General features: G+C 35.7%; 1 protein-coding gene across 1 annotated transcript in view; it reads right to left on the bottom strand.

Annotated features, from left to right (window-relative positions):
• The window catches only part of Oseg1 (intraflagellar transport protein Oseg1), a 13,722-nt gene that overhangs the window by 1,981 nt on the left and 1,741 nt on the right, over nt 1–10,000 (bottom strand). Inside the window, exons 5-25 of the mRNA XM_027362595.2 lie at nt 9,908–10,000; nt 9,551–9,630; nt 7,450–7,525; nt 6,945–7,136; nt 6,566–6,763; nt 6,174–6,317; nt 5,926–6,063; nt 5,595–5,759; nt 5,346–5,465; nt 4,955–5,073; nt 4,414–4,567; nt 3,912–4,073; nt 3,104–3,270; nt 2,793–2,903; nt 2,503–2,666; nt 2,187–2,331; nt 1,974–2,067; nt 1,710–1,810; nt 1,383–1,491; nt 846–1,014; nt 482–732 (exon numbers count right to left, since the gene is read on the bottom strand). Coding sequence (XP_027218396.1) covers nt 482–732; nt 846–1,014; nt 1,383–1,491; nt 1,710–1,810; nt 1,974–2,067; nt 2,187–2,331; nt 2,503–2,666; nt 2,793–2,903; nt 3,104–3,270; nt 3,912–4,073; nt 4,414–4,567; nt 4,955–5,073; nt 5,346–5,465; nt 5,595–5,759; nt 5,926–6,063; nt 6,174–6,317; nt 6,566–6,763; nt 6,945–7,136; nt 7,450–7,525; nt 9,551–9,630; nt 9,908–10,000 — 2,952 coding nt within the window. The remainder of the gene's footprint in view (nt 1–481; nt 733–845; nt 1,015–1,382; nt 1,492–1,709; nt 1,811–1,973; nt 2,068–2,186; nt 2,332–2,502; nt 2,667–2,792; nt 2,904–3,103; nt 3,271–3,911; nt 4,074–4,413; nt 4,568–4,954; nt 5,074–5,345; nt 5,466–5,594; nt 5,760–5,925; nt 6,064–6,173; nt 6,318–6,565; nt 6,764–6,944; nt 7,137–7,449; nt 7,526–9,550; nt 9,631–9,907) is intronic.

Raw genomic sequence — 10,000 nt, 5'->3', positions numbered from 1 at the left:
GATAAAATTCTCTTTAACTACCACAAAACCTACTTTTCATATGCAGTCATCTAAATTGTGGGCTAGAGAATTGGTAATTGTGATAATGACTGCAGAACACCATAAGCTACAAGTACATGACCAATGACAATTTTTTTTTTAGCAGGAGTTATATTTAATGAACCATAGCCAGCTACTTTATTTCTGACAATATCATTGGATATGTGTTAGGTTCCTAGCTTAATTGGCTGAGAAAAACATTATTCAAAGAAGGAAAGGGGACTAAACCTTTTTGCAATAATTATCAAAAATAGAAATATGGGCTTAAAATTAAATAAAAAAGCAGGGTATAAGTCTAAACTTGCAAAAATCTAAAAGTAATATTCCAAATATTTCTCAATTCATCTCCATAACCAACTATAAAGAAGTGCAACTCTCTCTACCGGAAAGCCAGTGGTAAATGGAACTTCATGACATGACAGAGAACATTCTTAAATCTTACATAGAAGCCCAAAAGATTTGAAGTGAAGGGATCACTGTTTTGCATGTGTGACGGTGACCCATCCAGCATGAGTGCTTGTGCATCGCCTGACTCAGTCTCTTTCCACCTGTTATCTTCATTCTGTTCTTCCTCCCCTTCATTGGCTGATCCAACACGGTCTGTCTTTCCACTCCCTGACTGCTGAATCAAGTGGACTGCTTCTTCATCTGTGATTTCCTCCTCTACTACAAACTCTACAACTGGTAAGATCTCTGAAAAAAAAAATATATATATATAAATAAATAAATGCCCCATGATATCTCAAATGGAACCAATTACATCATCTATAGTTCAAAAATTAGTATTGAAATTTACACATTCTTACCAAAGGACACAAATGAGTAAACAAATGGATGGCAACAGTTGACACACTGGTTGCCGCTGTTATTGACTAGAGGATTGGTCGTAGAACAGCGATAACAAAGAGGTTGGTGCTCCTCGTTGTCGTGGAAAGGCTTGGCACGAATCTTGAGGGCAGCCAATTCTACGTCTTCCTAAAGGGTTTAATGTAGATGTGTTTATATTCATATGAGTATAGACAGTCTGCCTGCTATAATAACTCCTTCTCTAACTTCTGAAAACTAGGATTATAAAAATAATAACAAGGCTAAAATCCTCCAAATGAAAAACTTATCAAGAAAGGGCATTCATAATGTTCATTTAATTCATAAACACGAAAATATAACTTCACTTAACTTACAGACTGTCTCTTGTACTTATTTCTCTTTCATCATTATCTCCTTCCCAGTGCCTTAATTTTCCTACTTACTGACTACATAAACTGCACTTATTAACTAAAAATTCAGCAAAGAATACCTGTACCAAATAAAAATATATGAAAGAAAGTCTTTCAAATGCCTACCTGAAAGCGAAGTGGAATACGCAACGTCTGTAGCTTATCAAGGACATGCCGAGCCAACTTGAAAGCCTCAAGATTTCTTGCTTGCTTAGCAAGTGTATAAAGGGTTGAGCTAATATGTGGTTAAGGTTACTAAAATTACTAAATCAGCTTTCTTTATCTACTATCGTTTGATAACAGGAGTATTATTTTGAATGATAATATAAGACAATTCAAACTGAATAAACAACATTCTTATAACACTCCCTAATTAACCTTATAGACATATAAGTAATATCATCATATTTTACAAAACATGTAATATGTCATTTTCAGCAAGAAAAAGGATACAACATTGAGATTCCAGTTGGATGAGAAACCATCAACTCATGCATAAGGAATCTGGAAATGTTAAACAAAGCTTCTGGCATGTATGAAGTGAAGGGTTCATCCTGTCCAGGGAGAATGAAGAAAATAGTATTTTAAAACATGTATAAATCATGACAGAATCTTTAAAAAATCATAAATCTTAATAACAATCATATAATATACAAAAAGGACAATCTATGCTCATTTTTCTTTTCATATATAAAGATTCAGGCCTCGATCTCTCACCATGTAACGCTGGATTGTGTGATAGACATAATACATTGATGCTTTCTTTTGGTAGTCCTTGAACTTAGTCATCATTGCTTCATATTCACTTTCACTGCAAAAAACAAAATGTGTACATATGAAATTGCTATCATAAGGAATCAGAAGGAACTGTTTAATACTGCCTATTTTTATAACCATCATCATTTCATATTCTTCCATTTTAGTACTTACTCTTCAGCAGCAATATCCAGACATTGCATTGATAACATCCAAAAGTAATAGCCAGCATCATCATATCTGTTCTCGTTGACAGCATTCATAGTTAACTGCTCCAGTACCCTGAATGCTTCATCTGGTTTTCCAGCCTTGTGGAATGCTGAAACAATATATAAGAAGAATATTTTGTATTTCATATAAATAAGAACATAAATAGCAAGAATAAATAAATAGCAAAAGAAAAATAAGATAAATACCTGGGTTAATAAGCAATAGCTATTGCAAACAAGAATCTTGTATATACACCTTTACAATATGATGAAACCCATACCTTTTTGAGCCTGCAGGAATTTATCCTGTTCAGCAAGAGAGGTGGCATATGGCACATACACAAGTTGCCGGTACTCCGGATGCTTGTCTGCCCAGAGGAAGGCCTCCTCCCAGTCCTGCACTTCAACATACAGTTCCACAACACTCTGCATCTCTCCCATTTTCCTAAAAAGGATGAATGCCACATTAAACTTTTCACAAACTTCATCATAGAACATTCTAAACTGGTCTATCAACAAAGACCAACCTCCGTCAGTGAAAGCAATGAGTGATAATAAAACAGCAACGTACTTGTACATCTCAGCAGCGTGTGTCAAGGCACCCAGACGTCGGAGATGCTGCGCACAAAGGCTCAGCGTCTGATGATCAGCTTTGTCTGTTTTTCTTCCAACATCCATTAGCCTGAAAAATTATCAAATGAAAATGCATTACATTATAGATTTTTAAGTAAATGTATTACATTATACCATATAAACAAATTCATCAACTAGACCTAATGTTTTCATAAAACCTAATATCTATTATGAATCTGCCAATAGATCAACTAAAGCTTAACAAGAACAGTATTATAGACTGAAACACAAAAGTTGCAAATAACATACATATCAATCCATCCATTCTCTCCCATGATATCAATAGCCTTGTGGGTCTCTCCCGCAGACAAGTACATCTCAGCTGCAGCTCGGGGTTCGTTGATGTTACGAGCCCAATCTGCCTTTTTCTTAATGAGCTGCTTCCTGTCCACAGTTTCGTCTGATCCAAGGTAGTCCTTGCATGGGAAATTGTAAAAATGTGCAATGGTCCGAAAAGTTTTTTTTGCAAACCAATTAATAATTACAGAATATCTTGTGAACACACCTGCACACTGATGTCACACATAGCTGACTATACCTGCATTCTACAAGTCTCATTTTGTCAGACATGTGCCCCTGTATATCTAAATAACTCTTAGTATTAGAGATGAGTTACTAATGGGAAATGTAATTATCTCTAAACTTGGTAGAAACTAGGTCAGGTAGTGTGGCATGCTAAAGGTACATCTCAAATCCCTATAATACCAAATTTTCTTATGGTGATAAAAGCAAGGGAGTCAGGGGGAAGAGGTCAAAGTGAGAAGGGCTGTCTCTTGTGGGATATGCTGCTGCTTGTCTTTATTGTGGCAAATATCATAGCTTGACTAGTGAATAAACTTGGATCTGACCATTCTTTTTGTCTAGGACCACACAACTATTTTTTATGTTTTAGCTGATTTAATTAACTAGCTACAGTGAATCTTGCCTTTAACAGCTGTTTGCTACAATTGTAATAATAATTATTATAATAATCACAATAATTATAATAATAATAACAATAATAAAATAATAACTGCAATAGCAAGAAAACACAAATACAAATCCAATATCCACAAACCTGTGCCAGGTCAAACATTCTCAAGTCTGTGTACATGTTCATGGCCGACTGATCACTGCCACTCTTGCGATAGAGCTTAGCTGCTTCAGAGAACTTGCCCTCATAAGAAAGGATATCAGCCAGAAATAGGCCATTGTCAGCCTCTCCCTTGTGACTCCGCTCCTGTTAGTGGTTAATAAAATTTGAAGTCTTAGAAAATACACATAATTTGATCTTTACAATAAAATGAAAATAATCAACAGTTGTGGAAGGTTGTGTTATGTATGCAAAATGGAGGTTGTCCTTATAAGCTTTCTTTGTTTTTATTATCATTTTCATTCCATGATATTTCATCATAATTTTCTGTTCTCTTGAAGATAAAAATGAAACAGTATAAAAAAGTCCCTGCATAATTTACTAAATGTGCATTTCTTGCAACTTCTGTTGATTGGCTACATATTTTACCAATTGTGGACTGTCTACACATTACTTATGAATGATACTTCAACTCAGAAATAATTACCTCAATGGAATGGATAAGTTCTAAGTATTTCAGATCTTTGATTCTTGTGAAGGCCTTCTTAGCAATGTTGAATTCCAAACCTTCAAGTGATGCTTTAGCCAATGCCTCCCAGTCTCCATCAGTAACACCAAGGCATGCAATATTATAGGCCTCCCTGTAAAGAGGACATAGCCAGGGAATTGTTAAAAGTATACACTCTATGAGGTTAAGAATCTCATAATCATGATCTTCCCTTTAATTATGTGCTTTAAGTTTCTTAATCAAAATTTCTGCAAGATCTATTTTCTTATCTGTATCAAGTCAATATCTATACAATAAACTTTCTGGTTAAACAATCTCATCCAACGTAAGTATATTCATAAATACAGTATGATTGATTTATCCCTCTAACTGCTTCACAATAATAAGATATGAACTTTGTACACAAAGCCATAAAAATTGTGTGCAAATTCTACAAACAGACTTCAATATATCAAACAACTATTTACATGTTATGTTAACATTCATACTGTTTGAGAAAATAGTGCTAAAGCATACTTACTTGTACATTTTCTTGTCCAAGTACTGATACATAGGAGCTGACTGGGGAACTTCTATTGTTGACATACTATAGATGTGGAGGCAGAATATCTTACTGCCACTAAAACCAACAACGAAGCCCTATAATGAAAACATCACAGTAATACTAAATGCCATACATTACTTTCATGTAAATTAAATTAATAAATCAAAAACACTATTTGGGCATTACAATTAGCTGATGACTATAGTGAGAAATGGACTAAGAATGGTACTGAGGTAAAGCAAAATAAGTTTCTTTCCTTTCTTTTCTTAAGTGATGGTTGACAAAATACCTATAGGGAAATCACTATGAAACCTATAAGTTGGACATATACACAGAGAATATCATATGCCATAATACTCTAAATTACCTGTAACTTTTGTTGATGAGATGGGAAGTTTGAAGCTTTAATGTTGAGCGTGCTGTTTCCAGAGAAGCAAAGCATGTCTTCACAACTAGTATTCCAAGCCACACTATTGGCATTGGGCTCCTATAGTCAGAAATAACTGCATTAGATAAGCCAAACACTAAAATCACTCAAATATTACACTTTCCCAAACTTATTTTTTTCTTCACCAAATTAAAGACTAATTATAAATAATAAAAAGATAAGTCTCACCTGGAACAATAACTCAGACGTCTTGACATCATAAACAAGAAGGGTGTTGTGCTCATCGACCACGGCTAGCTTGTTCCGAGAAGAACTTAGGTCAAGGCAGCGAATTGCTGCTGGCACTTTCAGAAGGGATACAGGGAAAGCATTATCCAAGAAGATTTTGAGAACCTATAACAAGAATCATATAATATTAATAATCAGTACAGGTAGAATCATCACTATATAATGCACTGTTTCCATGCCATTAGTGCATTTTTTTTTCAAGCAAATACTACAATCTTTGCTCAATGTCATCAAGAGGAAGAAACAAGTGAAAACAGCTCTGACTCTGCACCTGTCCATTCTTGAGCCCCAGCAGGAGACCTTCTCTATTGGCTGGCCCACCCACCACCTTGATGTAGCGAATCAGAGAGTCCATTTGCCACTCCCGTTCCTTGATGCCACTGAAGTTTAGACACTGCAGTCTTTTCTCCTGTGTGAATAATGTATGATGTCTATATTTCATATTTACAGGAACAGACTTGACTTTGGGATAAATAAAAATAAACACCACTTGGGAATATATTATACAGTATTCCCTACCTGACAAAGAACAATATGGTTTGTGCACACGACAAGCAGATTGCAATCAAGGCGCTGGTTGATCTTTTCACGGACACGGTAGTGCATGTCAGAGGCTTCTTGTGAGTACAGCTCATAAATAATAATTCTTTCAGGTAGTTGAACCTGCAAAAGGAGATATAAGGCACAGAATTAAAATTCTTAGAAAAAACAAGACTTTTGTCTATAGTTGGTCATTTACCACTGATCAATAATCACCAAGCATAAACGGGTAAATGGATGGGTTTAGCCAGAAAGGATGTAAAAATTATCACACAAATGCCCAGAAATGTGAGAAATGAAGAAATGCAAAAGTATGTCAGAATAATTAGGCTGATGATTCCTCCCCCTAAAAGAAAAGCTTAAGTACTCACAGCAAGCCGATGTTTGTAGATTGCAATCTTCTTCACAAGGTCTCGACACTTAATCCTTACTTTCTGCTCTGTGATAAGGTGCTGAATAATCACATCTGTCATGTTTTCCCTAAAGGCATAACGTTCCTTATACAAGCCATGGACAGTGGAAAATATTAGTTGGTAGTAAGCAATGGTTCCATCTTGACAACCAATAGCCTGAAGGAGATATTAGAAAATGTCATTATCATAAATTTGAATATAACATTGGTAATCTTCTCAAGTGAAAAAATATATACAATAAGAGATCCCTTGAGGAATCCTTTAATACATTTCATTTGAATATAACTCTCAAATCGGTACAGACATAAAATGCTCCTAAGTCATTAAACACACTAACCACAAAGTTGGAGTCTGGTCTTGCAGCACAGCACCAGACCCACGAGGACTGCTCTCCAATCGTTCCAAGTTTTACCCCTTCTCTTGTGTAGAGGAGACAGGACTTGTTGGAACCACCCACAAGAAGGTATTCCCCTTTGCTAAAGTAGTTAACACAGCAAGGGTCAAAGCCTAAGGGCCTCTCCTTGCCAACCTGATGGACGGTATTAGTATGCAGAGCAGTCAAAAACTGGTTCATAACAGTTTATGTAATACTAATAGACTAACAAATTCCAACATTAAGCAGACTTATGACCAAATGGTTGCACTGGATCATAAACCTTTATATATTTGTACTAGTTAAATGTTGTTTACCTTAAATTTAAATAAAAAGTACCAGAATGTTCATACAACATCATGTCATTTTTCATTTCAGAAATATTTTGCATCAGCAGTTATACCTTACAAATAGCAAGATAATAGTAATAATGAAAAAATATATAAATGTAACGTAACGTAAAACTTGCCTGTTTCCCACTGAGAGCATAAAATGATAGATTTTGGCCCCAGTCTGCTACACACAACACATCTACTGGTTCATCCCTGTTGGTGAAAATATCAACTATTTAGTCAACTATTTAGGTACAGTGTGCATGTACAACTTTAACATGAGAGAAAAACAAACCATGAAACAGGAGAGAATCAAACTCCTATCTTAATTCCTTGAGAAATAAAAGTCATATACATATCAACACTAGAAAAGTTTGAAACTTTTCCCTTACTTCATCAAATGACCAGTTTAAATATACAATGTATTCTACCATCATCATTTTGATACAGAACTGCACTTTCCACCTCATAGTAGAGCAGATAACCACAAACAATCATTCATTTGATGACACAAGCAAGAAATTTGGCTCAAATGTTCATTTTATATTACATTTTAAGAAAAAAGTGCTGGCCATTTTCCAAGATGGCTACCAGATGACCCTAAAATTCACAGGATATGTCAGGATGTTAATGTAAATGCCCAAAATGGTTCTAATTGTGATAGATTATAAGTGTCTTTATCATGACTAGACTGAATTTGCTAGGGATAGGTACTGGCCACTATGAGTTTCAAAAATGGTGGTCATTTTGCAAGTTTCTCCTTCAAACATGAGGTGTCAATATTTCACCCTTTGTCCGCCACAGTCATACCCTGGGTAAAAGTAAACACTTGTCACAAAATATTAAATCTCATATTGTCATCTACATTATTTGCTTCTTTTCCTTTGGTGTCTGGTAGGGGCCTTGCTGGAAACCAACTTTAAGATAGATTCCATACTTAGATTTTTCAAGCTTTAAGTGTTAAAAAACATTGCACATGCAAAACAAGTAATTAAATACTTTGACAAGCACCTTCTTTTCTTGGAGCAGGTAATTTGAGTTTGTTCAGTGTTCATCTAGTTCTGACAGAGGCAACTGTAAAGCTGAGTGCAGTTTAGTCCATTCTTTACATATTTCCAGCAGGCCCGACCTCCTACAAATGCATGTCACACCTTTAGCTACACTTGCAGCTATGCCCTGACCTTGGGAAGGATGTAGTAAACCATAAGAAAATGGCTTGTCATCAAGGGGGGGTCCCAGGCTATTTGTGACAGGGCTGGATCCCTGGAATTTCCACCCGTGACCATCAGGGACCACCACCGTGGGGAAACACCATGGACTACCTCCACAGACATTGAAATGTTTCCATCTATTCTTACAATGATATAATATCATTGTTTTACACCTATATATTACTGCTGTCTCTTATGTATAGAAACATTTTTTGGTTTTATTTATAATGAAAAGCTTCTAGTGCTCCCAAGCACTTAACTGCTTGCTCTCTTCTCTAAGGCACAGATGGAGGAGTGGGAGATAAACCAGGCTACTGGTATTCTCTCTCCCAATCCACGGGTATTCTAGAGGGGTATTCTAGCAGTAAACCAAAGATCCTGTATGGACCACTGCTTGCTTAGAGTAGCCCTTGCTGCAGGCATAGAGAGAGGCTGTAGTCGAGCTTCATTCTTAATTATCATTGTGTTGTATGGTGGCGGACTGGGGATTTGAGGCAGATTAAGATAAGTAATATGTATGCCAGCAGTATATGCAGGTTATGTTATATTTTTGTCATTTATGTGCCTGTCCATGCTACCTTATTAAATATGTTTGTTTATTTATTTTTCATCTTATTGTGCATGATTTAGTTATAGCAAAGAGTTGTGCCCAGCCTCCTTCTCATTTTGCACATGGGGAGTGTTAGCTTTGCTGGTCACTATAACATATTAATTTGCTCACCAATGTTCAGCTCAAGTTTTTATTGGAAAGCAATGATCTTTTTTATTTTTTTTTTCTAATAGCATAAAAAATCCTCCTATGAACCAAGAAATTAACTATGGTGGGCAAATTCATCAGTAATTTCACACCAAAACTAATAATTTTCATGCTATTCTGGTAGTTTTTCCATGTACAATGGCTAGCACTTTCCTGACAGAGTGACATCTACTGTAAGTTCTTGCCAAATTTTATGTTTGTATCACCAAATGAATGATTCTACAAAAAAAAAAATCAGACTTATCTGCTCCACTATCATGAGCAACATACTTGGATGGGTTCCAGGCCATTGACCAGACAGGAGAATTTGTTCCTCCAGGGCGTTCAATCCTCATCTTTTCCTCCCCAACCTGAAAGTCAGATATCATGTAAGTAATACCAGTCATTTTGTGCAGATATTTAGGCCTAGCAAAACATCACACAACATCATTCAGCTTTTCCCATTCCTTTTCTAAATATTCTGCTAATTCAATTCCTAAATTCTTATAACTATCAGAATTAACTTCTTTAAGGCAACATATCTTTACAATCTATGAAATTAATACAGGATAAAAAAAGGTAGAAAAACAAAGAGAAAAATCTGCATCCTTAAATCTTCTACAACATTCTAGTAAAAAAATACTTTACCTTATTCCTAATTGACACAACACCATTGGCCAGACCCAGTGCAAGATACACCCCATCATTAGTCCAAGCACAGCTATATATTCGGCTGGTACT

This window comes from Penaeus vannamei, chromosome 6 (assembly GCF_042767895.1).
Source record: "Penaeus vannamei isolate JL-2024 chromosome 6, ASM4276789v1, whole genome shotgun sequence".
NCBI lineage: Eukaryota > Metazoa > Arthropoda > Malacostraca > Decapoda > Penaeidae > Penaeus > Penaeus vannamei.
The sequence above is the reverse complement of the archived record's forward strand: the minus strand, read 5'-3'. Positions and strand labels throughout refer to the sequence as shown.